The sequence below is a fragment of the Phodopus roborovskii genome, unplaced genomic scaffold, assembly GCF_943737965.1.
Source record: "Phodopus roborovskii unplaced genomic scaffold, PHOROB, whole genome shotgun sequence".
In the NCBI taxonomy this organism is placed as follows: domain Eukaryota; kingdom Metazoa; phylum Chordata; class Mammalia; order Rodentia; family Cricetidae; genus Phodopus; species Phodopus roborovskii.
The window spans coordinates 11,049,968-11,077,480 of record NW_026126611.1 but is presented as its reverse complement, the minus strand read 5'-3'; the positions used below and the strand labels follow the sequence as shown (position 1 = coordinate 11,077,480).

At 42.0% G+C, this 27,513-nt stretch overlaps 1 protein-coding gene across 2 annotated transcripts in view; it reads left to right on the top strand.

Moving 5' to 3' along the window:
- Esr1 (estrogen receptor 1) overlaps positions 1-27,513 on the top strand; it is a 313,180-nt gene that overhangs the window by 197,284 nt on the left and 88,383 nt on the right. For both annotated transcript variants that reach the window (XM_051206066.1, XM_051206068.1), the window contains exon 5: positions 3,504-3,839. In XM_051206066.1, coding sequence (XP_051062023.1) covers positions 3,504-3,839 — 336 coding nt within the window. The remainder of the gene's footprint in view (positions 1-3,503; positions 3,840-27,513) is intronic.

The following is a 27,513-nucleotide window of genomic DNA, read 5'->3' as shown; positions in this document are numbered from 1 at the left end:
GTTTGGTTACTCAGTGGTTTTGCAAATACTTAACTCTGATCTCTCCAGCTGCATTTTAGGGCTCTACATCTCCAACTTTGGGCCCTTTTTTTGGCTTGTGTTCAATACCCCGAGTCATCCCACTGTAAGAACCAAGTGGGAACAGCTGCCCAACACATTATTTAACACCACTACAATGGAACCATCTGACCAGTCACTTGTAAAGTCCCCCAAGAAAGGAAATGTTGTAATCTGACATGTGCACACTCAAAATCTCCAGCCAGCCTTCTGCCGTGTTTCAGTTGTTGTCAACATGATACCTGGGAAGAGACAACCTTAGCAGAAGAGTTGCCTGCCTCACGTGGCCTGTGTGCATGGCCTGGGTTGTATAAGAAAGACAACTGTGCAATCTAGAGAGAGCGAGCCAACAATCCATGTTCCTGCATGGTCTCTGCTTTATCCCTGACTTGAGTTCCTTCCCTGGCTTCACTCATTGATGGATGTAACCTGGAAGCCAGATAAACCCTTTCCTCCCCAAACTGCTTTTGCTCATACAGCAACAGGTCGCAAACTAGAACGTGCATTCTCAGAAGTCTCCAGTGGTCCAGCTTGGAGTTTTTGAAGTGGTAGCCACTGCATGTGCTGTCTTGCTACAGCAGAAACCTTATTCCTGCTATGGTGTCAGCATGCAGCAAGCAGGCAAAACGCCATTCATACACATCAAATAAATAATGATTCAAAGCAACAAAATATCAACCTTTATTATTATCATTGTTTATTCCAGAAACTTACAGGCGATACTTGTTTTTGAGCAGGAAAGATTGGTGCTTTCTTTTTATTTATACATTATCAATTAGTATATCTAGTTTAGACCTGAAACAGTAAAGTTATATCTTTAAAAAAAAATCCGAGCTATCCATTTTTCCCACTCTCTTGACAAATTAGAACAAGAAGAATGAAGTTCTCATATCAATTCTTTCTCTGTCGTGAGTGACAAAACCAGTTGATATATGGCATTTATTTTTCATGTGCTCAACTATATTAAAATTTCACTAAAATATTAACTACTTTCATGTAAATCTAAAGCTTAATATCTAATTTTGGAGAAATAAGTTTGTAAGAAACATAGACACTTGAGTTCATCTCTGGCCTTTGAAATAGCTATTTTTGCTGATAGCATTTGGTCAGAACAGAATGGCCTTTTTCTGGGTAAGACTCTGAGTCCAAGGCTCAAAGAATGCACAGCAGAAAAACCAGGCCACCCGCTCCCCTGGGGGCTTTAGTTAGTGACAGTCACAAGTAGGTAAACCTTTGGGAGAAGATTATTTGAAATTATTTGAAATTTTCATATTTAGAAAGAGAAATGTATTTGTGAAAAACTCACCCAAAGCTAAGAACAATGACAAACTTGGTCTCATGGTTCAGCAGCCGTGAGAATTTGACGGAGCTACACTGGGGACCCGGGACCATATATTCATTGTGAGTAGATCAGCATTCTGTAGCGTCTCCCAGATAGAAGTATATTTAGGTGATGGAGTTTGCTAGTGGTGTGTGTGTGTGTGTGTGTGTGTGTGTGTGTGGTGGAGGTCAGGTATGTGTGTGTTTTGTCTGCATGTGCATGACATATGTTTCTGGTGTTTGCAGACACCATAAGAGGGTTCCGTACTGTCTAGAATTGGAATTAGGGTCCATTGTGAGCTGCCATGTGAGTACAGGGAATCAAACTTAGGTCCACTTCAAGGGCAGCCAATGCTCTTAACACATGTGGGGCTGTTTGTATGGACACATGTGCTGTGATGTCATGGCACGTCTGTGGCAGGCTGAGCCATCTCTTGAGTTCCTGGTAAATATTTTTTAATTAATAAAAATAATCTCGAAGGCTTCCAAACTTAGCTGAAGAGCTGTGGAGATATCAAGCGTTTGCTAACAAGCACAAGGAGTCAGAGGCAGGAGGGTCCCTGGGTTAGCACTGGGAGATGGAGACAGGAGGGTCCCTGAGCTATTTTACATTACACATGAGTATCTGTTCACTTAATATACCATCTTCCAGCTCCACCCATTATTTTTTTTTTTTTTTGCAAATGACAGAATATCACCTCTTTTTAATAGCTGAATAGTATTCTGTTGTGTATGTGTACCACATTTTATTCATTCATTGGTTTATGGACAATTGCATTGTCTCTATTTCTTGGGGTACCGTGAACAATATTGTAATAAACATGGCCATATGAATGCCCCTTCAACATATTGAGTTGGCCTTCTTTAAACATATGGCCAGGAATGAAATTTCTGGGTGAAATAGTAGTTCTATTTTCAATGTAAAAAAATCCTTTTTTTGTTCTATTTTAAAGAACAATTTATATTATGCACATGAATGCTTTGCCTGCTTGTATGTCTGTAAAGGAGGGTATTGGGTCCCCTAAAACTGGAGTTACACACACTATGAGCCCCAATGTAGGTCTTTGAGCGAAGCCCTGGTCCTCTGAAAGAACGTTAAGTGATCTCAGCTGCTGAGCTCATCTCTCCAGCCCTTTAATTTTTTAAAAAAGGAAACTATTATTTTATAGCAAGTGTAGACTTGCCACTAGGCAAAGGCATGCTAGCAATGACGTTGCTTGTCTTTTGTCTATTTGATGCTTGTCATTCTAACTGGAGTGGGTGGCTTCTCTTGGATTTGATTTGCGTTTGCCTCGTTATTAGTGATGCTGAACATTTGTGACATACTTGTTGACCATTACGTCTTCATTTGAGAAGTATCTCCTTTGGTTGGCTGGCCATTTCTAATTGCATTATTGTTGCTTTGCTACTTGAACTTAGGTGTGTGTGTCAATGCTTGTTAAATCAATGTTTCCCTTGGGATTCAGTCATTAGTAGGTCTTACTGCATCATGGCATTCCACTCTTTAATTACCAAAATTACTGTCAATTTGCTAATTAGAGAGTGTCTGTAACACATGCAGTGTTTGATATTAAGCCATATTTCATGAGTAACTAGTTATTACAATTCTGTTATTTTTATAACATGTGTTGTGCACACAGACACATGTACACATGCACACACACACACACACACACATATATACACATGCAGACATGCACACAAACAAACACATGTACACATGTATGCACATACACATACATACAGATACACACATACACAGAAATACATGCACAGATACAAACATATATGTACACACACAATACTGGTGGGTCAGAGACAACTACTATTGGCTCATAAAATCACACTGTTATGTTTTCAGGGGTATGCACATTTCTTAATATCAGATAAGTGGCTTGAAATTTGTTACACTGACATTATTTACCGAATGAGTATCAGCATATGCCACAAATCAGTGCTGTTCCCTTTTTCGCTTGGAGTGACAGTTATTAAACACTAGTTTGCATGAGACTTCGGTGTTTATTTTAATACAACAAGGTGCTATTATCTTTGAAGATGTTGTTTGTACTGAAGTTCACAGGAGAACGGGGTAATTGAAATTGCTCTTTATCCTCCTGCAATTTCAGGGATACGGAAAGACCGGCGTGGAGGGAGAACCCTGAAACACAAACGGCAGAGAGATGACTTGGAAGGCAGAAGTGAAATGGGACCTTCAGGAGACATGAGGGCTGCCAACCTTTGGCCAAGCCCTCTTGTGATTAAGCACACTAAGAAGAACAGCCCTGCCTTGTCCCTGACAGCTGACCAGATGGTCAGTGCCTTGTTGGATGCTGAACCGCCCTTAATCTATTCTGAATATGATCCTTCTAGACCTTTCAGCGAAGCTTCGATGATGGGATTATTGACCAACCTGGCAGACAGGGAGTTGGTACATATGATCAACTGGGCAAAGAGAGTGCCAGGTAAGAACGCAAAACTCACCTTGTGTTTTAAGAGGGAATGACCTCTCAGGAACTGGCTGTGATACCGTGGGGTGAGGGGTGGGCAACAGAGTGCAATGTGGTTGGTGTCAGGGCTGCACTGGAGCTTGTCAACTGTCAATGTTAACCCACTGTGTTTCTCTTGAAACTGAAGTGTAGCCTTTCAAAATAAACACCCGGAGAAATAAAACTATTGACATAGTATTTCTGATCAGTTTTCTTTGCTCAGAAGATCTGGATAGACACTGCATACTGCATACACACATGTGTCTGTCATGCAGATACCACATCTTAAAAGTGCTTAATGCTCAGTGATCTATGGGATTTATATATATTTCTAAGACAGTCATTCAAAACGCTTCTATTGAGGAGAATTTTTTTCCACAGATAGTCTCTTCTTCAGATGTTGTGCACTAAAGGGCTAATAAGAGGCATATTTGTGGAATGCCAATTATTTATTCAGTTTGTTTTATGCATCATGTATTCAGAGAAGGGGAAGTACAATAGGAAAATCAACGCAAGCAATGCCCTGAGATACCAATAGAAAGATCCAGAGGCTGAAGTGATACTCTCTTCCTTCCACTGGTCTCTCAAGTGCTGTTTCTATAGCTCTTGACTGGTCTTCTTTATGGAGAAGGACTCTAGTTATGATGGGAACAAGCCTTTCCCATGCCCCAACTAATGGATTTTGTATACAGAAGCCTAGGCGGAGACAAGAAGTGGACTCTCTTGTATGGCTTATAGATCAAATCAATGTGAAATGCAAATAGAACTGTATTCTTCCTGGGCTTAGATGAAGTTATTTTCTGTAACATGTGAGATATTTTTTTTTTACAATACTAAAATATATATGAAGTTTTGTGCCTCCATTTCCAGAATCGCCGACATAGGCTGAGTTAATATGAATCCGGGAATCTTACATGTATTTGCATAGATTCACATAAAAACATGCTGTCCTTTGAGTAGGGAGCTAACAGTGCAGTGAGCCAAATTATTACTGGGCATTGATCTAGGTGGTTTGGGTAAGGAGAGATCAGAGTATATGAATGAGTAAGATTGATAGAAAATGTTTAAGTTTTGCAGATATTGCTAATGAGCAAGCCAATAAAAGAAAGAAAGAAAGGAAGAAAGAAAGAAAGAAAGGAAGGAAGGAAGGAAGGAAGGAAGAAAGAAAGGAAAAATATCCCTGGTCACCTAAGGAACTGAAGGTTTTATCAAGTGCCTAGATATTTTATCATTGTTTTGTGAGATAGATACAAGTACTTTGGGATTGGAATTATGTGTATGTGGGACTGTGTGTTTTTCCTTGAACTTTATGTCTGTTTCCATCTTGTTTTCTTTTGAGAAAAAAGAAAAAATGAAATGCACAAAATTTTTAATGGTCTTACCCCAGAGAGCCAACTCTTGGCTGCTGTTTAGTTTTTCTTAATATGTAAACATATCTCCTATGAGATTCTAGCAATACTAGTTCCAGAGTCATGCATCAGTGCTGAAAACAAGTTTATACTATCCATTTTTATCTGTAGAGTTCCATCTCAACATTTCATATGTGGTGTTTTATTGGTGGGGGTGTTCTACGTCAGAGCCTTGCTGTGTAGCCCAGTCAGGCCTATAACTTGCTTTCCTGCCTCAACCTCAGTAAGTTCAAATGTATTATCCATTTATGTAAGATTAGTGAAAACAACCTCAATTTAGGATTTAAAAAAAAAATGGAGGCAAAAGTCAATCTTAGGAAGATACTGTGGTCATGTTTAACTGGTTCATTGTTAAACTCAGAACTAGACATGTGAATGGTACTAAAATACACAGCAAGGCTACTCTCAAATTTCCTTGTGATTAATTCAATGGTCCAAAAATCTTTGGGGTCAAACTATATTTTGTTGATTGGTCTTTTATTAAAAAAAAAGGACTATAATAGCAAATTCAGTTATGTATAGTCATGTATTACATAATCATGTTTTGCTTAGCAACAGGCCTCATCAATGATGGTAGGTCTGTATATTGTACACATTAGAGAGAGGGCAGGCTGTTTACTTTGTACAAAATAACATATCCACCAGGGATCCATGTCTCTAATGTGTCCCTGCCATCAAAAACTGACACAAGGCTGTGTGTGTGTGTGTGTGTGTGTGTGTGTGTGTGTGTGTGTGTGTGTACCTGTGTGCCACTGGAATGCAGTTACTGTGAATCAAAAGCCTACTTATCTGAGGAAACAGAAATGACAATGGCCATTGATTTAAAAAGAGTGAGGGGGAAAAAAAAAGAAAATATATCAAAGGCCTTCAGGAGGAACTCCTAAAATGACTTTGAAAGTTTGCAGAGAAAGTTGTGTTTCACAAAGGCTTTCTATACCCACATACCATGTGTCATTTAAAAAGATAGTCTACACTAAAGAGCTGATATAGGCAATGTCACATTTATGAGGTGATAATTTGAGAATAATAGTGGTAATTTCAAAAAGGGAACGAGAAACATCGTTAGGAAGAACAATAGCAAGGAAACCATTGTGTGGAATCAGCGATGTGATGTGAATTTGAAAGAGAACAAAGAGGAGTATAGGGTAGGTATGAAGTGAGGGAAGGAGGGTGATGTGCAAATCTCACCAAAAAAGAGAGAAACAATTAACAAATATACACAAATGGAGGTAAAGGAAAACATTGCAATAAAAATGTCAGAAGTGAATGATCGCCAGTGTAACAGTGTGACCAGACTTCATTTTGAATGATGGATTTTTAATAACTATAATCAATACTTTGGGTTATTTAAGTTTTAATAATAGAGTATTGTCAGAATTCTCAAGTGTTGGTGAATAAATTGAATTCTTTGTCTTACCGTCTGTCCATAATTTCCGACTTGGTATGTGGGAACTAAGAGGTGAGGATGTATAAAATGATGTGTAATCGTGGTGCACGGTTCTAATCCATTGTTAGCCCTAGGAAAAGATGAGTATAAGGGGTTAATGTTTTCCCCTGACATGTCTAAAGAACAATTGTGAGAAGAATGATCACACCTACCTATCCAGTTCTGCACAAAGACTCTTTTTCAAAAATGTTTTTTTTAAATGTTAGTTTTATGTTAGTTTAAATGTTAGTTTTGAAATATGATTCTAAGATTTCTCCTAGTCTTTCCTCCCTTCAACTGCTCTCATTGTCTTACTTTTCTCTCTTTCAAATTCATACCCTTAATAGCTCTTAAATCTATCATCTATCTTCTATCTATATCATAATCTATCTACTATCTATCACCTTTCCTAAATATCTATCACCTATATCTATCATCTAACTAGCTATCATCTATCTACATCATGCATCTACTGTTCATCTATTTATCAATCTATCTACTATCTATATCTATATCTATATCTATCTACCTACTCACATCTAAATATATAAATACAACCTGCTTAGTCTGTATAATTGTGCTTGTAGATATATAATTTCAGGGCTTACCAGGGACCAGGGACCTGGTATCTGCTTCCCAGTTATAATCAGAGTGGCAGACACTGGCTTCCGGATGTTAGGATAGTCTACCATACTAGGAAACGACATGGCGATTAAACGGGATGTGGCATGGAAAGATGGGTAACATCCTGGAGAGATGACAGGTGTCATTATTAGGGGCGAGGCCTGTTTAGAATTTGGAACTGTTCAGTATGGAGAGCTATAGGGCTAGGCTAGTATCTCCACAATGCTCAGCATGGCTCTCTGGGCTGCAGTACCTAACTGTATTTTTTTCTAAAAACACAGCAAGAGACCACCTGCCCAGGGAAAGGTACCCCCACCACAATGGGCTAGGTCAAGACAGTCCCCCACAGACATGTCCACATAGCAACCTGATCTTGACACTTTCTTCTCAGATGCTCAAGCTGTGTCACACTGATTAAGCTGACTAGGAACCCTTGCCTCTGCAACTGAGACAACACGCGTTTGTCTTTTAAATCCACATTTTTTTTTTTTTTGACATTTTGCTTGGCAGCCTAGGATGTTAATAGAAAGTGTACTGGCCATGTTTCTATTTTGTTTTAGTTCTTTTATCTATGGTTGCTGGGCCTTGAACACGGGGCTCTACACAAGGTGGAAAAGTGATCTACTGTGGAGTGTTTTCCTCCACCCTATTTTGTATTTTTAAGTCAATGAAATAAAAAATAATAATACATAGAAGAAACTATTACCATAAAGAAGGCAGAAGTTAGATGTGATACCACACACTCATAATTTCAGCACCCAGAAGGTTGAGGCAGAAGGACAGCCAGTGTAGGATACATGTAAGTTCAAGTCCAGCCTGGGATAAAGAAAATACAGAGCAATACCCTATCTCCAAAAAAGCAACAAAAGGTGAGGAGGATGATCATGGGGACACACGTGTGTAACCTCAACATGCAAGAGACTGACACTGGAGGATTGCTGTGAGGTCAAGGGCAGCCTGGGCAGTTTACCATAAGCTTGTCTTTTGACAAAGGAAAAGGGGAGATGTTTGGCTCCTCTAGCACAGGCTTGGCTGGTTATTTACTTGGGTGTATATTCTCCCCTGCTTCTACAACTCCCTTGGCTCACTTCTGGCTTTGAAACGGATTCAGAACAGCAACAATCCCATGGTTCTCCTTCAGCCAGCGAAAAAATGACCTTAGCTGCTGCTTTCATAGACTCTCTCTGTGCATTCATAGTTTGCCCCACTGGAACTTGTCCTGGATCTGTTATGAGGTGTGGCTCCCACATTGTTTTAATGTGGGCGATTCTGCTGTTTCCATTTACTAAACAGCCTTCCACAGAAGTAATTCTAAGAGATTTTCATAATTGACCTTTTGAATTGAAGGGCTTGGTTAGTTCTTTCTTTCCTATAGACTAAAAGCTTTGAAAATAAAGCAAAAACATTTGTCCATTGATCTACACACGTGATTAAAAAAATAAGATCTATGCATACATACGTCTGAGCGTGCATGCACATGCGCGCGCGCGCACACACACACACACACATGCTCACTTATTTTATGTTAACTGAATGCATTCTGTGACTTTTATGTTGGGTACATAGATAATTAGTAACTTTCGATTCATCTGGGAAGGAAAAGAAAACTCCTTACAGCTTGAGACATGCATCTAAGCCCAGAACTGGCAATTGGAGGTCACGTGGCTTAGCTGACTGTTCAGCGTTAATAAAACATGCCATTTGTTCAGCAGAGAAATAAAAGGGTGTGCCAGGCATCCTCTCTCCCCTCTTCCATCTGTTGCAGGTACACCCCAAACATGCCTCAGCCCACTGCACAGTAAGTCTGCACTCCTTCCACAATAGCTTCAACTCTGTGAGTTCAAGTTCTCTCTCCAGTCCCAAACAACCACGTGTCTGGCTTCTCCTTCCAGTTGCCCACACTTTCAACATCATATCAGAAGATGAACGAGCCATCCCAACTATCCGCCCTCCTGATGATCTCTGTTCCTGCCAGGGCATCCACCCCTCATGTTCATCCAAGTTAGTCTGCTGCTCCCCTGAATGTGTGTGTAACTTCTCCACTCTGTTGTCACTGGCTTTGTTAAAATCCCAGTTGCTCCATGACAAAGAGCCATGATACCTTGTGAGTTTATCCCTTTTGTTCTCTTCCTTCTCCCTTCAACTCCTTTCTACTCCTTGATGCTAAACTTTCTGGGAATTACTGTTTTGGGCACCATGTTTGGCTGGAAGTGTAGCTCGGGAGGAGGACTACTTGCTGATGGTAGGCCATGCCCTGGCTTCATCCCTAGAGTTATAAAGGCTTGCACCTCTTATCTTGCTTTGGTGTGGCTCCCATAGCAAGCGTCACAAGCAAATCATCTTACAACAGAAATTGTGTGCCCTCGCAGGTTAGAAGCGGGTGGTCTGAAGTCACGGGGTCAACAGGCTCCATGATGTCAGACATCTGGGCCTCTGGTGGCTGCTGGAAGTCCATCCCATGTGTCCCCATTTGTATGTCTTTCCAGTGTTAACTACCACAATCACATCACGTGGTATCGGTATCCCTACCAGATGTCTAAGTTTCTGTGACCAAATTTACCTCTCACAAAGACACCAACTCTTCTACTTAGCTTTAGTTGTCAACTTGACACAGGCTAGGGTTACCTGAGAAGAAAGTCTCATCTGAAGGGTGCCCAGGTGAGATTGGCCTAAGAGCATCCCTGAGGGGAGTTGCCTTAATTGTTCATTGATGTAGGAGGGCCCAGCCCACCATGGATCGTACAATCTGCTGGACAGGTTGGTCCTGGGCTGTATAAGAAAGTTGGCCAAACACAGGCCTCTAAATGAGCCAGAACTCTTAACATATTGGATTGAAACCTCACCGCAAGTCGGTGTGTTTTAATCTTAATATTGTTATTCTTACAAAGACCTTTCCTCATCAGGTCCAGGTGGATGTTAATTTCAGGTAAACAACCAATAGCAACTTGGCATTAGGATCTTATTAGCATACTTTTAAAATGCCTTCACCCATATATTTATCCTCCCCAAAGCTTACAATGTAGAACTAGCTGATACCCCGGGATTCCTAACCCAAGGCTGACACCCTGAGGACTAACCTTGGGTAGACCTTTCTGTGATTTCTGCACTGTTTGCTGAACTTGAGATCTCCCGACCCATCCTCCTCCTGCTGTCCTCTCTCTGCAGTGGGCAACCATTTCCTTTCGCCGTTGCTGAACCCCTGCTTCCTATTGCACTGTTCAATTCTTTGCCCGTATTTTTTGTCCTGAAGTAGTATCACAGCTCCAGCTCCTAGTTCTTTTTAGAAGCTTTCCATTTTGTGACCCACGTGGCCTTGGGTTGAGTGTACCTCTTGGGGCAGTACTGGCTGGTCAGATGTGCATTGCACAACTATGTCAACTGTGACAGGAAGCGTGGTGATAACTGCACTGCTTTCTTCCTTCATTGTTTGCTGCTGGATGGTTCATTTAGTAAATAAATATTCCACAAAGCCATTGTTTTAGACTGGGCTCCCTCGGTTGGTCCCAGCAGTTGAAGACTCAAAAAAAAAAAAAAAAAAAAAAAAAAAAAATCAAGATGGAGTCATTCACCGTGAAAGACAAAGTGAAAAAGGAAGCTGTTACCTGGGATTCTAAGAAATGGGGAGAGAAAGAAATACAAACAGCATCCTTCCCATTGATGTGCTACCTGGGCCCCTCTGCTTGAGTGCTTACACCCCAGGCTGGAGTGTAGACTTAGTAGAATGACTGCCTACTATGCACACACCCCTGGGACCTTTCCTCAGCACTGTGTAAACCGGGGGGGGGGGGGTGGCATTCTCCTGTAATCACAGCCTTGGGGAAGTGGAGACAGAAGGATCAGGGTCCCCCTGAACTTAGAGCTTGAGGCTAGCCTGTGCTATACAAGACCCTGTATTAAAATGCTGCTGCTGTGAGTATTTGCATCCTTCAATTCTTACACAAAGTAAAACTGAAATTATCCAAGGTTAACCTTCCAGGAAATTTTCTATTTGTCTGTCCCCTTGATGAACTTGGAAGTGGGCGAACCATTTCTTATTCCTGGCCTTCTTCAGCCAGTGTCTATCCATAAAACCAACCTCCTCTTCTTGGTCCATTGTAAGACACCCCATTTTATCAGAGAAAGCACAGGCCTGATTCTAGAATGGCAAAATAAAGGCCCTTAAGATCTTGACACTAGTTGTCATCTTGCATTTTGACATTTTTATAGTAGACATTCTTTTTTTGAAATGAAAGGTGCCATATCTCTGCCACCTGAATTAATTCCTTTAAGCCACCAATTCTCTTTAATGTATGGGCTGACTAGATGACTCAGCAGGGAGAGATGCTCGATTCCAGGCCTGATGGGTTCAGTTTAGTCTCTAGAACTCACGTGGAAGAAGAGAACCAACTCCTGAAGGTTATTCTCTGAGCTCTTCGTGTGTGCTATGGCATGCCTGTGCACACATGTGTGTACATGCAAACACACACACACACACATGTGCGTGCACGCACACACGCCAACACAGAAAAATTAATAAAAACAAAAGGTTAAATTATTGTGCAAAATTTTTGATATTCAGAGTCAATTTATAATATAACGATTTCTTCCATTTAAATAAAACCTGACATTTAAATAAAAACTCATATAAAATAAGCATTTTGTGACAAAAATGTTTTCTTTTGGATTGAAATAGCCTTTTGATTAATGGATATTTTTAATAGGATGACCACTTATAGACATCTGAATTGGATTGAAGCTGTGGGTCTTCTCTTGGTTAAGTAGCTTTCAGGGGTGACTGGTCTAGGTTTTGGGATTTTACTTTTTGTGTGCCTAGGTCTCTGGAATCTATTTGCTGCCAGCAGTCATCTGTTAGGACTGTCTGCCAACCTCTATGCCTTTAGTGTCACCGTGGCTGACTGAGTCTGGTTTGAATTTCCCTAATGTGCAAAGAATTTACGCCTCAGTGATGACAGATGTTAGTTAGTTTTTGTATTTTTTTAAGGATTAACTACTGGGGAATTGTAGAAAGGATATCAATATTGGCCCACATGAGATCTAAGTTAGAGGAAATACAAAAAGCAGCGAGTCCATTAGAAGGCATCTTATATTAGATGAATTAAAATAACTTAGTATTTCCCAGTTCCACCTACATAACCCATAACAGTGCAAAGAAAGCTCAGCAAAGAGACTTGAAGTTTATTTCATATTACTACTGTGTTATTGCAGTATTTCATAGGCGCCAAGAGTTTGCACTGTAATCTTTCTGTTAGGGTTCGGAATAAACTTGACTCTTTACTTTTGGCACAGTTATTACTATTCTCTGCCAACCCATGACTAGCTTAACAAGTACTCATGTTAGGCATTTATTTTTCTTACTAAATATAAGTCCACAGCTTCAAGGAAGTGGTTGAACATCGATGAGTATTGGCCGTAGACTCCGTGGAGCTTAGATATGTGTTTCATCATCCATAGCAGATGGTATATATATATATATATATATATATATAATGGTTGTTCAAGGTGGGTCATAGCAGAAAGCTTAGAGTCATTCAGAAAACAGTACTCGCTCCCACCCTTGTGGCCACACAGGGTGAAGACTTAGAGTGTGGCTTTGAACCCTTTTTGTCTGGCTAATGGTGAACGCACATTGATAGCTGGTGGCATGACCATTTCACCTCACTAGAGTCACAAGCTACTTGGTGTTGAGCTCCATCTCTTCAGAAGAGGGACTGACCCACGTAACTCTTGTTCACTTTCCCGGTTCCAGGGAGTCCTTGAGCTTTGCTTCTGCAGGCAACCAGACTCTTCCACACGGTGTGCTCGACTTGGTCTTGTTTGTCGTTCGCTAAACACACAGTCCTCCACTGACCTATGCTCCCAGGTCCACTTCAGCCTTCAATGGACGCTTCCTTGCGGTATGGGAGAGGGGTACATGAGGGTACACATGTGTACCAGTATATGTGGACATGAAAACAAACCACAGCTCAACTCTGGGATTGTCTACCAAGAGCCATTCTGCCTTAAACCATTTAAGGGTGTCTCAATAGTCTGGGGCAGGCTGATGGCTAGGATGTTTGACCAGGAAGCTCTTATCTGATTCCCCAAGCCCTACCCACCCAGAGCTGGAATTACAAGCATGTCCCACCATGCCTGGGCTTCTGGGATTGAACTCATGGCCTGTGGCTTGGCAGCAAGCCCTTTACCCACTGGGCTATCTCCCAAGCCTGAGCATTTACTTCTTTAAGGAACATTCTGCCTGATAAGCACACTGCTTGATGTGTTAAACCCTAAATGCTGTTTAATAATTCTCGAGGCAAACTGCCTGTGATTTGATTAAAAAAAAAAATCAAATGACCTCGTTATTTCAGTCTAGCATTTATCACTTAGCTGTACCCAGCAGGGCCCTTGCATAAGAGCAAGGGGAAGAGAAGTATAGATGCTTAAGAAAGGTGAAATCCAACAAAAAGCCGCCTATTTTATAAATATGAAATCTAATAAGTGGTGGGCATTTCTCTTGCTAGAAGGTAGGGCAGATGCCTGGTTTTTGAATCAGTTTGGAGTCTTAATGCAGAAGGGAGCAGCGCCACAGGACCCTAAGGCTAAACCTGTTTCGATGTATTGTTTTCTACTCCACCTCAGTGGCTTGGCAACATTTTCTTGCAAAATGTTTGCAGTTATATGTTGGGGGAGGAGGTAAAGTTTTGGATGAGAGAAATCCCTTTTGAGAAGTTCAATGCCTTGTTTGTCTATTTCTTTGTGCCACATCTTTTGTCTTACCTGGTCAAGATGTCTGCCTACATTTTCTCAGGGTACTTGAAAATAGGAGATAAATGGTCTGAATTTAGAAAACCCACTCAAGGCCTTGGCTGTGGGAAGATACTTTCTGAAGAATGGGTTCAGGGTTTATCAGTGTTTCTCTTCTCTCAACTACAAGGAAAATTCCACCACCCCAAATGGAATAGAGTCAGTTTTGATTTTTCCCTCCTTTATTTCTGTCCATACTTCTGGGATATGAACCGCATAAATAAATAAATAAATAAATAAATAAATAAATAAAAAGATAAGAAAATCGCCTGTTCCTGAGCATATTTTGAAAACCCCAAGGATTCCTGGAACTGGTGGGAGGCTTCATTGAACTATCTGCAAAGGCTTTGGCTGCAGAGATTTGAAAGCACATAGATGTGTGATGGAGTACGGCTAATACTCTATCACCATCTAATACACGCCTATGAAAACTCGTGTCTCTGACCTCACACAGTCAGAATAAGCCTCCTCAGAGTCTATAATTGCTTTGCCCCACATGTGGTGACAAGTCTTGGAGACATATGAAGCACGGGTGTGGTAGTCCCAGCAGCCATTGCCAGTGTAGTTTACTTGGAGTATTTGCAGTATACTGAACTTATGTGTCATGGAAGACATTTTTAACAGTGACTAAAATAATAAGGCATTCGTTAGATATTCTTTAGCATAATGGAAAAAGATAACCAATACATAAACCACCTAATGTGGGAAAGAGAAGAGATCGCATGGCGTGTTAGCTTCCTGTCGCCACCAAAACTGCTGAAATAATCAACTTGTAAAGACAAGTTTATACTGACCCCCGGGAAGCTTTGTTTGTAACCAATCGCTTTATCCAGAGGCTTTGAGTGTGTCAGTTGTACATCATGAGGTAGCAGAGATGTAGCGAGATAACTGCTCATCTCATGGACTTGAAGGAGGAGACAGAGGAGGAAGAGACGGGAGCCACACACTCCTTCAAGCCCACACTCCTGATGGCCTGGAGACCTCCCACGAAGCCCTACCTCTTGTAGTGTGTCTTATAGTAGTGTCAATCTGAGATCAAGCCTTCAGTATAGGGGCCTCTTAGAGAGTATACACACTCGTGTGTGGATGTTATATGTGGGTGTGGCTGTGTGTGTTCAAGTGTGTTGTGCATGTGGAGCCCAAAGGTCAACATCTGATGTCTTTTTCTATTGATATTTTTGAGATAGGGTCTCTAACTGAGCCTGGAGCTTGCTGATTGGCTGGATTTATGGCCATTGAGCCCAGGGGTTCCCCGCTTTTCTGTCGTCTCAGCTCTAGGATAATTGGGCATTGCTCCTCTTACATGGCCACAGGTGCTTGGACTCAGGTCTTTATACTTGCACCATCTATCTGGATATGTAACTGAAAATAACTCTCTGATGTACTAATTGGCCATCTAAGGACTAAAATGCTCAGCAGGAAATACCTCATCATCAAGCATTGCCTTCTGAGCTTTGGAGCTTGGCTTGTTTCTTCCATCTTTGAATAGTCCATTAATCAAGACTAGTGATTGATTGCTTAGTCACCTTAGTCAAACATAAGCTCTTTATTGTTAGGAACCATTGGAGCGATGCACACTTTTTTTTTTTTTTTAACCTGTGAACAAGTGCAAAGAACTATTTTCTCATGAATTTTTCTTTTGGGCACTTTTAATATATTAGACAATGATAGCTTTCCCCTTATTTTCCCTCTCCCATAATCCTTTTAGTCTCTGTGTTCAGCTGTCACAGAAACGGCCCCATGGTAGTCTGAGTTGTGTGGGTGGCTCCTTCCCAAAGGATCTACTTTAGACGAAGTTGCAGATCTAAGTCTGCAGAGTACAGAGCTTGGATTAAAGGGTTTTCCTGGAACAAGGATAGTCAGTCAGAGATGCAAGTCCCAGAAGCCGCACACATAATGTTGATAGCTTCAGATTCCTTTCCTCCCTAATAATTAGCCCTCCCTGCATCTTAGGAGAAACATGGAATAGATTTTTGTGGGGGAGATAAATACTAAGAAAGATTTCGTCAAGTAGGTTGAACATCTAAAGACTGCAAACAAGGATAGCATCTAAGATTTCTTAACTCCATGATCAACATTTGTCCTCCTCTAGTCATTTTTTGGTTCCCATAACTCACTAACCTTGGCTCCTTGAAAGATAAACTTGCTTTGGAGGGCTGCATGCATTCATGGAAGATGTTCACTGCTCTGCAGGAATAGCAAACATTCAATACCATGTCTTCTATGTGTGTGGATTATGTGTTTACATGCTTATTAAACCCTGGAACCCAGTAAAAGTAAAGTTTTCCAAAGGAATACTTGTATTCCTTTTCATTTATGGTATGTGTCTAGAGCAGTACTTAAAACATGATAGCTGATTGTGAAATATTTATTAAATGTTGAATTATTAATAAAGTAAAGGCCAAACCTATGCATTACTAACTCCAGTATTTGGGGATCACTTGTCAATGTTTTTGCCTAGGTGAGCCTTGCTACATGGGTGATGATGGTGGATATACAACCCTCCATTGCTTTGTCATGTTCTCAGCTGAATGCTCGAGATACATCCAGCCCCACCCATATGATGCTTGTTGTCTATAGTGGAGACAGGAAAAGAGCACATTTTATCATCTGGTTAACTTTGGAAGATGGCAGAAGCATAGGCAGAGGCCAGCAAACGCTGGCTAGCAGGGCCATGATGATGGGATGGGAGGTATAAGGGGTCCAAGTGGAGCAGGCTCCATTGAGAGATCATTTGAACAGCGCTCAAAGGGGGAAAGAAGGCTGTCATCCATTTGGGTGGGGCAGAGAGCCCAGCAAGAGAGAAGACACATTTGCAGAGGGGAGGTGATGAGAAGCGACATGAATCCCCATGACAGCTGGCACTCTAGCTTTTATTCCCAGAGACTTGGTGGAAGTTTGAGAGGCAAGTTTTATGCGGCTGTTCAGGTGGAGGAGAGAACCAAAGTGGAACAAGGTCCAAGGCTCAGGATAGTAAAGAGCCCTCTACACCAACTCAAGCAAGAAGTGAGGGAGGGTGGCAGTAGAGACGGCTGGAGGGATGGTCACATCCTGGCTACATCCCAAGGTACAGTTAACAGGCTTTCCCTGGTGGACCAGGTGTGGCATCTGGGAGGAAGAAAAGAGTCACAGTAAGCATGGGGGAAGTCTACAGGCAGAGCAAGGCTTTGGGGAGGAACCCGGTGTTCGGCACGTGCTGAGACTATTCAGGTGGAGGTGTCTGGAGTGGGACTGCACTTGATGTAAGGCTTCTCGTTCAAAAGGAGCCAGCTGATGAATACCATCAACAACAGAGTAAATGCAGAGGAAAAGAAGTGAGATGCAAAGGCCAGAGTGTAGAACACAGGGATGTTAAGTCAGAGAGGAGGGGAGGGCCTGCGATTGGAGACAGACATGGAGCTGTACCATCTTCAAAGGCAGGAAAGATACAAGGAGCAAAAGTGAGAAGCTGAGGCCAAGGATGATGAGGATTGGTGATTGCCTGGCTTATCAGAAGCGGGTTTATAGGAAAGTGGGATGGAGGCATCTTTGGGGTTAGTTCTTGAGGAAATGGAGGGAAATGGATTGGAAAAAGCAAGTCTAATGAAGTCTTTCAGAGGAGAGAGAAGGAAGAGGCTATGGTCAGAAAGACCAAAGGTGGATTCTGTGCTCTAGGAGAGGAAAGCCAGTGTGGGTAGAGTGGGGCTGACCCTGCCCTGAAGATTCTCTTTAGATTGCCTCAGTTCTTAGATCTTAGAATGTGTGGAGGGATGAAGGGGTGAGAGGCTGGCGTGGTGACATAGTCTTCAAGGGACAGGGAGAATGGATGGATGGAAGCAGGCTCTGGTGACTCTGGAGAGCTTGGAGTACCATTAGGTGTTTGAGTCGGGAAGGTGTCAGGATATCTTCTTCAGTCAGAATGCCTGCTTGGGTGTCTGGTGAAGTTGAATTGAGCCTTGTCAAAAGTTCTGGAAAATGAGAAGGATGAATTAAGAGATGGACCCGGGAGTCCAGACTGGATTGGAATGACGTCTCTGGAAGATGATGAGGGTGAGGAGGGAGGGGGAGCTCGTGGAGTGGCAAAGGGGCAGTGTTTTGTCTGGGGCTGGTTAATTTCTCTGGTTGTAAAACGTTCTAGCCTTTTCCCCACTAGAAAAGCATGCTTCCTGTTTGGTGCCAACACAAGCAAAGCTGGGAAGATGCCACCATGTGGATTTCAGGTTGGTTTTCAGGTTTCCCCTGCTCCCTTTCTGCTGTGCTCAGGATCCAAAGGATAAGACACCTCAGAGCACGTTTCTCCGGAGAAAGACTCCTGGTATCCGTATACTTTGTCCAGTTTACTCAGGTGTTAATATCAAGGCACTTGAATTCCCATGTATGGAAATATATTTAATATGTAATAAGCAGCTGTCAATCTCCTATTAGACCCTACCTCTGTTATTTCATTGGATGCAATACTTTTCTTTTGTTGTTGTTCTTTGTTAATGCTTCAATGTTATAGCCCAGAAAGCCTCAGTATTCCTTTTGTGTTTTCTATTGGTAGTTTTTCAGTATCAGGTGTTCCATCTCTGTCTTTACTCCATTTCGCATTGATTTTTGTATATGGTGTGAGACAGTAGTGGTATTGAGTTCTCGGCATGTGAATATTTAGCTTTCCAAGCAACATTGATTGAAAAGATGGATTTTGACGTTGTGAGCCTTAGCACCTTTAATAAAGTTAATTGAGTAAAGGTGTTTGAGTTTACTTTGAGCTTCTTACTATGTTCCATTGGTTAATGAGTTGACTTTTTTTATGCCGGTTCCATACTGTTTTGATTATAGTCACTTGATAATACATTTTAAAATAAGGGAGGGTGGTACATAGAGCTTTGTTCCCTCTGCTGAAGATGGTTTTTGCTAATCAGGGTCTTTTGTAACTCCTGAGAAATTTAAGGAATGTTTCTTCCTTTGTATGGGAAATGTCCCTGAAGTTTTGATAGAAATTGCAACAAACACTGTAGTGATTAGAGAAATGAGAACAATGACAATTCTTTCAATTAATGGACATGGAGTGTTTTTCTACCTGCTCATGTTCTCCCCCCCTCCCCCCGTATGGATCTTGGGTTTGTTCTTTGTTTGTTTGGGTGACTGTTTTAAATGGGATTGCTTTCTTAATTTCATTTTTAGATAGTATATAGAAATAGTAATGATTTATGTGTTCACTTTTTACCCTGCAACTTTACTGACTTTTTAAAATATGTTTTAGCATCTTCCAGGTAGCAGCTTCAGGACTTTTGTACATCAAAGGTTAAGACATCACAAATAGAAGTAATTTTCCCTCTCTGTTTCTGCGATCATGTGGAATACACAGGCTTTTGTAAAATAGGCCTACCTATTTATCAGGAAAAGAGAATAGTTGGCAAGTGTTATGATTCCATACATTCATATCTACATATATGCATACATGCATGCATTATTTTTTGTAGCTCTACGGAATCAGACTCATGGCTTTGAATATGCCAAATATGTTCTATCCTGAGCTATCCCCGGACCTCTGTTTACTGATTTTGATTACAGTTTTTTTTTTTCTCCGAGCCCAAATATTTATTAACTCCAACATCCAAGGACAGATGAGCTGATACATTGACCAGAATGTAGAACATTCATTGACTACATTTACTATTCCTCAAGTACAATTCCTCAAGTATTGGCAATTATAACTATTGTACTTTTTTCTCCTGTAGATAGGCATGGTCTTTCTTTTTGGTACAAGTCTAAGTGTTTTTGTTTTTTGTTGTTGTTGTTGTTGTTTGTTTGTTTGTTTTTAATTTCTACCTTCTTCATTAGTTTTTAATTTATTATTGACTTACTTAAGGCTCTATTTTATCAGTCATGACATATGTTAGTAAATCTATTTGCCATTATTTCTAAAGTTCTCTCTCCATTCCTTTAATATTGCTGCTTTTTGAGTGACAAGATTTTTTGTTATTGGTCTAAAGTTCCAGAATGCACTTCATATATTGTAAAAATATTTATTTTACAATGCGCTACCATGGCATTTTGGGGTAAATATTGATGATCATTACACGGTGAAGCTCTAAAAATGAATGTTTGGATTCATTTTTATTAAAATTGGAATATATACCTAAGTAGTTTCTCAGAATGGATATGCATGCAGAGGACAGAAGTTTTGAACTGTCCCCTGATCAAAAGTAAATTGCTTTTGCATTGAGTAGTTATTTGACTGGCTGTAAAATTCTAGGTTCAAATTCTTACCCCTTAGGACTTTGAAGACACTGACCACTGCATTCAAGACTTCATTTCAGCAGAGGAGATGTTCCTGTGTCAACCTGAGTCATTTCTTTGTCTCCTGGGCTAGGAAGGTGTGATTTATCTTCTGAGCAAGGAAACTCCTCTCTCATGTCTCCATGTTCTGGTTGTTACTTTGTTTAATATTGCAAGTCGTTAACAGGCTTTTTAACATTTAGTGGGCTTTTCAATTAGCTTTTCATCATCTTTATTCAACTCTGGGTTGTTTTGTTTTCTTCTCTCCCTTCTGTCGTTGTCCTCTTTGGTTGCATGTCTGTATTATGAACTTTTTCTTTGAGACTTGGTCTCAGTCTATTTCCTAGGCTGACTTCAGACTTATACATCTCTTGCATCAGCTCCTTGGACACCTAGGGTCACGGGGCATGACACTGCCGTTACTGGCTTTAGCTGCTTTTCTTCCTTCCCCCTTTTTATCTTTCCTGAAATGTGTATGAGTTTGTGGTGACACGTGCTCATGTGTGTGCAGGATATGTGTTTTGGGGCTCACGTGCATACATGTGGAAGGAAGCCTGGGACTGACATCAGGTGTCTTTCTCAGCTGAAGGAGAGGCTTTCACTTCAACCTCCATCCAGCTTGCCATGGGGTTCTCCTTCTCTACCTCCTGATGGCAGGGATTACAGACCCGGCTGCCACACCCACCTGGCTTTCACAGAACTACCAGGGAGGGGTCTGGCTTCTGTCTTCAGGCACCACATCCACTGAGCCAACTTCCAGCCCCTCACTGCCTTTCTGAAGACATCGGATTCCCACAAATATCATCCGTGTCTTTGATATTACCTCCTATTTTGCTTTCCTTTCACTATATCCAGGACTCTCTTACACATGACATGACAGATACTAGATCTTTAGTACTGCCAATTCGATTATTAATTCTACCTGCCTATTTTCATTTTGGCAAGTGTATTTTCATTTTTTTAAAACCTGCTGTTTTACTGAAGTTTTGTTGTTGTTTGTTTGTTGTTCTTTTTTTCCCCCCTGAAATCCTGACTTTTATAGCTTGCTGCTCTAGAACTCTTACGTCACTTCTCTCTTCTTATACACTGGTCCAACTATAAAGAGTGATAGAAGTGGAGCTGGGATTTAAGCTGGTGCTGAGGGGTAGAGGCAGGGCTGCCTGGGTGCAGGCAGTAGCTGGGCCCAAGGAAGCTCTGCAGACAGACTGTAATGAAGCCTTTGCAACATTGTGCCCAGACTGTAAGGAAGCGTTTGCAACATTGTGTCCAGACTGTAAGGAAGCGTTTGCAATATTGTGTCCAGATTGTAAGGAAGCGTTTGCAACATTGTGTCCAGTACTCAGTGTTCTAACAACTTGAATGAGTGATGGGGTTCTTTGCAGTAACAATCTGACTTACCTTTCTCTGCTTATACAGTGTGTGAGGAACAAAGCCAGAAAAGCAGGGAGAATCCAAACTCATGGTGCTCCTTTTCCTTCACAGCTCTCTCCCGTGTCTCCCATGAAAATGAAGAAATCTAAAGTGCTCTTCCATCCCCTTTCACTTTTTCTGCCGTGATCATCCACTGTGTATTTTCTTGCTTTCTTCCCTGTCCAATGGTCTACGGTTAGCCTGTTTGCACTGTTCCTATGGATTAGTAAGCCAAGGTTGGCATGGGCAGCTGATCTGAGCTCTCACTGTGGTCATGTGATCCTGTTCCCACGCTGTGTTTCTCCTCACTCTGGGTGAGCAGACTGGTTCCGTGTCAGTAGATGGAGCATTTCCTCTTTCAAGCAAGCCTCTGGACTGATGGTGGGAGTCTCACTCTCCTTGGGCATCTTCTGTGTGTGTGTGTGTGTGTGTGTGTGTGTGTGTGTGTGTGTGTGTGTAGGTGCATGTACATGTGTGCAGGGCAGAGGAAAATGTTGGGTGCCTTTCTCAGTTGCTCTCCATTTTATTTATTAATCATTTAACTAACTCATTCATTAATTTTGGATATAATTACTTTTGGATATAGGGTCTCTCAATGAACTTGGAGCTCACTGACTGACTTGATTAGCCAGGGATCTTGGATCCACCTAAACTGCCACTTAGTGAGGAGTACCCACCCATTTTCCCCACCCTTTTATGAAGTACTAGCAATCTGAGCACTAGAGTACTAGAGGTCTGAGCGCTAGAGATCTGAGCATTAGAGATCTGAGTACTAGAGTCAACCATGCCAACCACAGAAAATGTGGAGTCAGCTGACTTCTCAGCTCTTAGCAGAAGACCCCTCCCACAGCCAGCAGGTCAGAGAGACAGCCGCACCTGACTTGCATTCTGCCTGATTCCACTATGAGCCATTAACGCTTCTGCGGTTCTAGATGTCGCGACTGAGTGAGCTCTCACTGCACACAACACACACATCGGATCTTCCCACGGAGACCATTTTGTTGCTGGCATGGCACTACTCGCTTGGCTTTCCTCTTGATACCTACTCATTTCCAGTCTCTGCTGGTTAGACTTTCCAAGCTCTCCGTTGGCTTCAGCGCCTCTGCCTTCAGAGGGGTCCTTCCAGTTTGTGGCTTCGATGGTGACCACATTGGTCACTGTTCAGAGGCAGCGTCCCTGTTCCATTTCTCCCTGTGTTGTGCTCTGCATCTGGGCAATAAGGTCAAAGGTCACCACCACTACACAGTCAATCGAAAGCAAGGTTGGTTTGGTGGTGGCACCTGGGGTTGACTGGAAATTGTCCTCTCCCTCACTCTGGAAAGCAGATCTGGCTTAATTAAAGAAATGTTACAACAGGAAGCTGTTTCGTTGAAAGGAATTACACTTTTTGCGGGTAAGAGCATGGAGACATTCTGGACAGCTGACTGCAAAACCAATCCTTAGTATGTTGGTGTAGTCCCAGTTCGTCTTGTCCCTTCATCTCTGTTCTTGCTTGAGCTGCGTTCTGGGGTCCAATCTGCGGTGTATGCATGTGCCTTTCTGCATACCACTCCTTTCCCAGTGAGTCCCTACCTTTGTTTTCCAAACCCTTTAAATGCTACCTTACCTATGACAGTTCTGACTCCTGTCTCCCTGCAAACATCTGGATCCGTCTTTGACACTGTCTTTGTGACAGTGTATCTCACCTTGAGCATTCATTTCTCTGGACCCCAAGACATCATTAACTTGTGAGCTACATGCTGTGCTAGTATGGTACCTGGTACATTGTAGACAACTGGTACTTAGTTGTAAGATCTGTCTTAATATTTTTACGATTTATTTGTCCTGACTAACGAAAGCTATAGTATGAGGAGGTAGAATGTTGGTAACCGATTAAGTGTGGCCCATGGTCTCCATGAATAAGTAGATGCTGATGATGGCAGTCCCATGATCATCTCCTTAACCCTCACTACTGTGTGATCTAGGTACCTGGCTGCATTTTAGGAGGAGGAAGCAGGGTAGAAAGGCTGCATTGAGCTGCTGACTAGATGCCAGTAGAGCCATCACATTCTACCTGCACTCAGAGGGGCGTCTGCATTAATCTCTCCCGAGTTGTAAACAAACTAGGGAATGCAGCTGGATTTTCCGTTTACTCTCACATTCATAGTCCAGTCACAGCAGGGTCACCAGAGGGTATGGGATGGAATGGGATGGGATGAGAAGGGATGGGGTGGGTTGGGATGGGATGGGCTAGGTGAGTATGAAGTGGATGGCACCAAACCTGGGATGTAAATAAAGACAGCTATCAGCCATTTTTATTGGCGGGGGTCATCAGGGAATTCCTAAACGTACAGAGGGCTATGTCTAGGATCCAGAGTTGTCACTGAGCTGCTCCTGCTGCTAATTCTTCTTAGGTCTACTAAGATGGTAACAACAGCTCTCTCAGTCACAGGCACTAAGCTGACCATCACCCCTTTCTGCAAGCTACTTAAAAGCAGAGAACTGAGAAACAGTGAGATGGCTCAGAGATTAGAAGCACTTGCTGTCACAGCCGGGCAACCTAAGTCCCATGTCTTGGCCCACATAAAGGTGAAAAGAGAAAACTTACTTTATTATGATATTGATTTGCATTCCCATGCATGCACCCCCCATACACAAATACCCCATACACACATACCCCATACACCACCCATTCACCCCACCCACCCCATGCACAGCCCCCATACACAACCCCCATACACAACCCCATACACACATACATTACACAAAAACATGATAGATTAAAAGTATTTAAAAGCAAGCACTGAGAAAATTATCGTTTCCTTTTTCATAACTTTGCAGAGGCCTCTGAAAATAAAAGGCAGTTCCATAAGTGAACCAAAGAATTGGACCAGTGAAGTTTTATGTCATGTAAACTCTCTGAAATATTCCCCGGGTCAAACAGCACTGTGGCTGTCTCCAGTCATAGATGGGTCCTGTACACTTTCTGCTTATTAATTCCTTTTAGCTCACTGTAGAGGCTTAGCAGCTTGTTTATTTAAAACAGAAGTCATCAGAGTTTCTGTAAACTACTGGATACTAAATATAGGCTTTTCGAGTATGAATCTTTATCACAAATGATCCATTCTGCCACTGTAGCACCTAGTTAACCACCTGTAACATGTAAACAAATGACCATGGACGTTCCCCAATAAAACTTTATTTAAAAACTGAGGGGGTCAGCCTGGGCTGTAATTTTCTGATACCTGATTTCCGATACCTGATGTAGAGCGAAGACAAAATGTGCTCTGCCCCCCATTAATACTACCATCCGGGCTTCATCCGAGTTTTCTCTAATTTTCTAAAACTTACTGAGCAGGAAATGGCTAAATTGATGACAGAGCCATCTAATTTAATCATTGAGATAATGGTGGCTCACACCACATGTTTGCTATGTGCCAGGCATTTTGCTCAGCACTTTACATGTTTTATATGATCTGTAAAGCAAGTGCTCTTATTATTTCCATTTACAGCTCATGGAACGGAGTCATAGATCACCTTAAATAGACCGTTTATGCTCATATGTCACACCGATAGATTGATACCAATGTCTGCATATAGGTTCCTTGGGCTTCTGTGCAGACTGAGATTTTATTGAACCGAGAGGAGGGATCATGATGCTTGCATTCAGAAATCTAGGTTGATATTCCAGCCCTGCCCTGAACAAAGCTCTCCCACCTGTGAGAAGCAATTAGCCTTGGTATCTATGTGCCCCTCTCCCCTGAGGGATTGGTGTCAGAGTAGAAGCCTGTTTGAGTGTGTTCTCTGAGTGATGAGCACCCTGTATGTGTTATTCACGTGTGTTTGCATCCAGATTAGTCCTTTGCTCACTTGAACCAACAACCTTGAAGTGAGAGTCTCAAACTTTGTCTTCTCACTAATTTTGCCCCTTAGATGGTTCCATCTCTCGGCTCCCACCGCACACAGATTCTCTATGTTTCAATCTGTTGTCTCTGGCTTCCAGACCTTTCCTAACTACCTCAATGTGATGGAAAGGTGAAGCAAGCAAGCGAGCATGCACACACACACACACACACACACACACACACACACACGCAATCTAGGAGGAGAGACAGTGCTCTGTGGAACAAGAATGAGACTTTTTCTGAATGACGTCATAGATGCTTAAAGACTTGTAGACATGAAGCCAAGTGATGGTGGTGCACGACTTTGATCTCAGCCCTCGGGAGGCAGAGGCAGGTAGACCTCTGTGAGTTCAAGGCCAGCCTGGTCTACAGAATGAGTTTCAGGACAGCCAGGGCTACACAGAGAAACCCTGTCTCAAAAACAAAACAACAACAACAAAAAGACCTGTAGATAAGAAGTAGGTGGCAGGGAGGCCAAGATACACAGAATGCAAGGTTAGGTTTTGGCGAACCCATTGATGATGTTGTGTGTAACGAAGTCTTGTTAAAGACCCATTTGATGAGCACAGTTCCAGCCACCTCCCAGTTTCCCTGTATCCTCTCAGCATGGCATCTGGCTAAATTCCAGCAGCTTAATCATTGGATTAGATACTCCATATCTCCCCATCTTGGTGGATAGGTAAACAACCTCAAATATGTCTTTTCTACCCAGGCAAAATCCTGCATGATTCTGAGTTCAGGAGCTTCATCCTTCATCTTTTCTCTCAATATGCAGTATTCTTTATTATACTCAGCTCTCTTTTGCTTCTGTTAAAAATCTGAAACCACTTGATGGATCAGCGAAGGTCCTATAGAAAAAAAAAAACCAAGACTAACAGGATTTATGTATCTGTCTGTCTAGTTATCTCCAATGTGTTACAGCATGCATGTGGAACTCAGAGGACAAGTCTGGGTATTTCTGCTCTGTTTGAGGCCAAGGTCTGTCTTCATTCTCCCCTGCATGCTCCAGGCTAGCTGTCATGTGAGCTTCCAGGGGGCCATTTCAGCTTCTCACGTCCTCCCAGGAGCACTAAGGTTACAGACTGGCACTACTGTGTCATGTCCAACTTTACACGGGTCCTGGGGATTTGAACTCAGGTCCTTAAGCTTGTATGCAAAGCACCTGACTCACTGAGTCATCTCATTTCATCCAAGGGTTCTGAGGGATTGTCTTAGGCAGCTGTGGCATCGGCAAGTCCAAAATCTGCGGGCCAGGCTGACAGGTTAAAACAGGCAGACTTTGTGGTGTAAACTTGAGGAAGAATTGTTCCTTAGAAGAAACCCGAGTCTTTTACTCTTAAAGTTTTCAGTGGATGGTTCAAGTCCCACCCACCCAATGACGTGAGCTCTGTCTTGCTCAATGTCTTTTTAAAATGTAAATTCCCTCTAAAACCACTTTCACAGATACATCAAGAGCAGACTGACCAACTGGACACGGTAGTCTAGCCAACTTGGTGCATAAATTAGCCCTCGCATATGGTAAATTATTCTATTCTGTTTGTAAACCTAAACTAGCAAGAAATGCTGGGCATTGTGAGTAGGCCTTGCGGAAGATCTACACCACTGGGCCTTGCGGCTCACCCGCTGGTGGATTTCAGCATACATCACGTAGATTCATTTAAATAGCATTCTCTGCTAAGGGTGGAGACGGTGATTATACATGCTATTTCAATTAGCAAGGGGATTCCAAGGGGTCCCTTTCTGTCCCATCTCTTGTATTTTGTTTTCTTATGCCGAATAAACTAAGCTTTACTTTTTTTTTTTTGTTTTTTCATTAAAAACCCAGAATCCAGGAAAAACAAGAAGGAAGAAAGATTGTTGTTGCTTGTTTT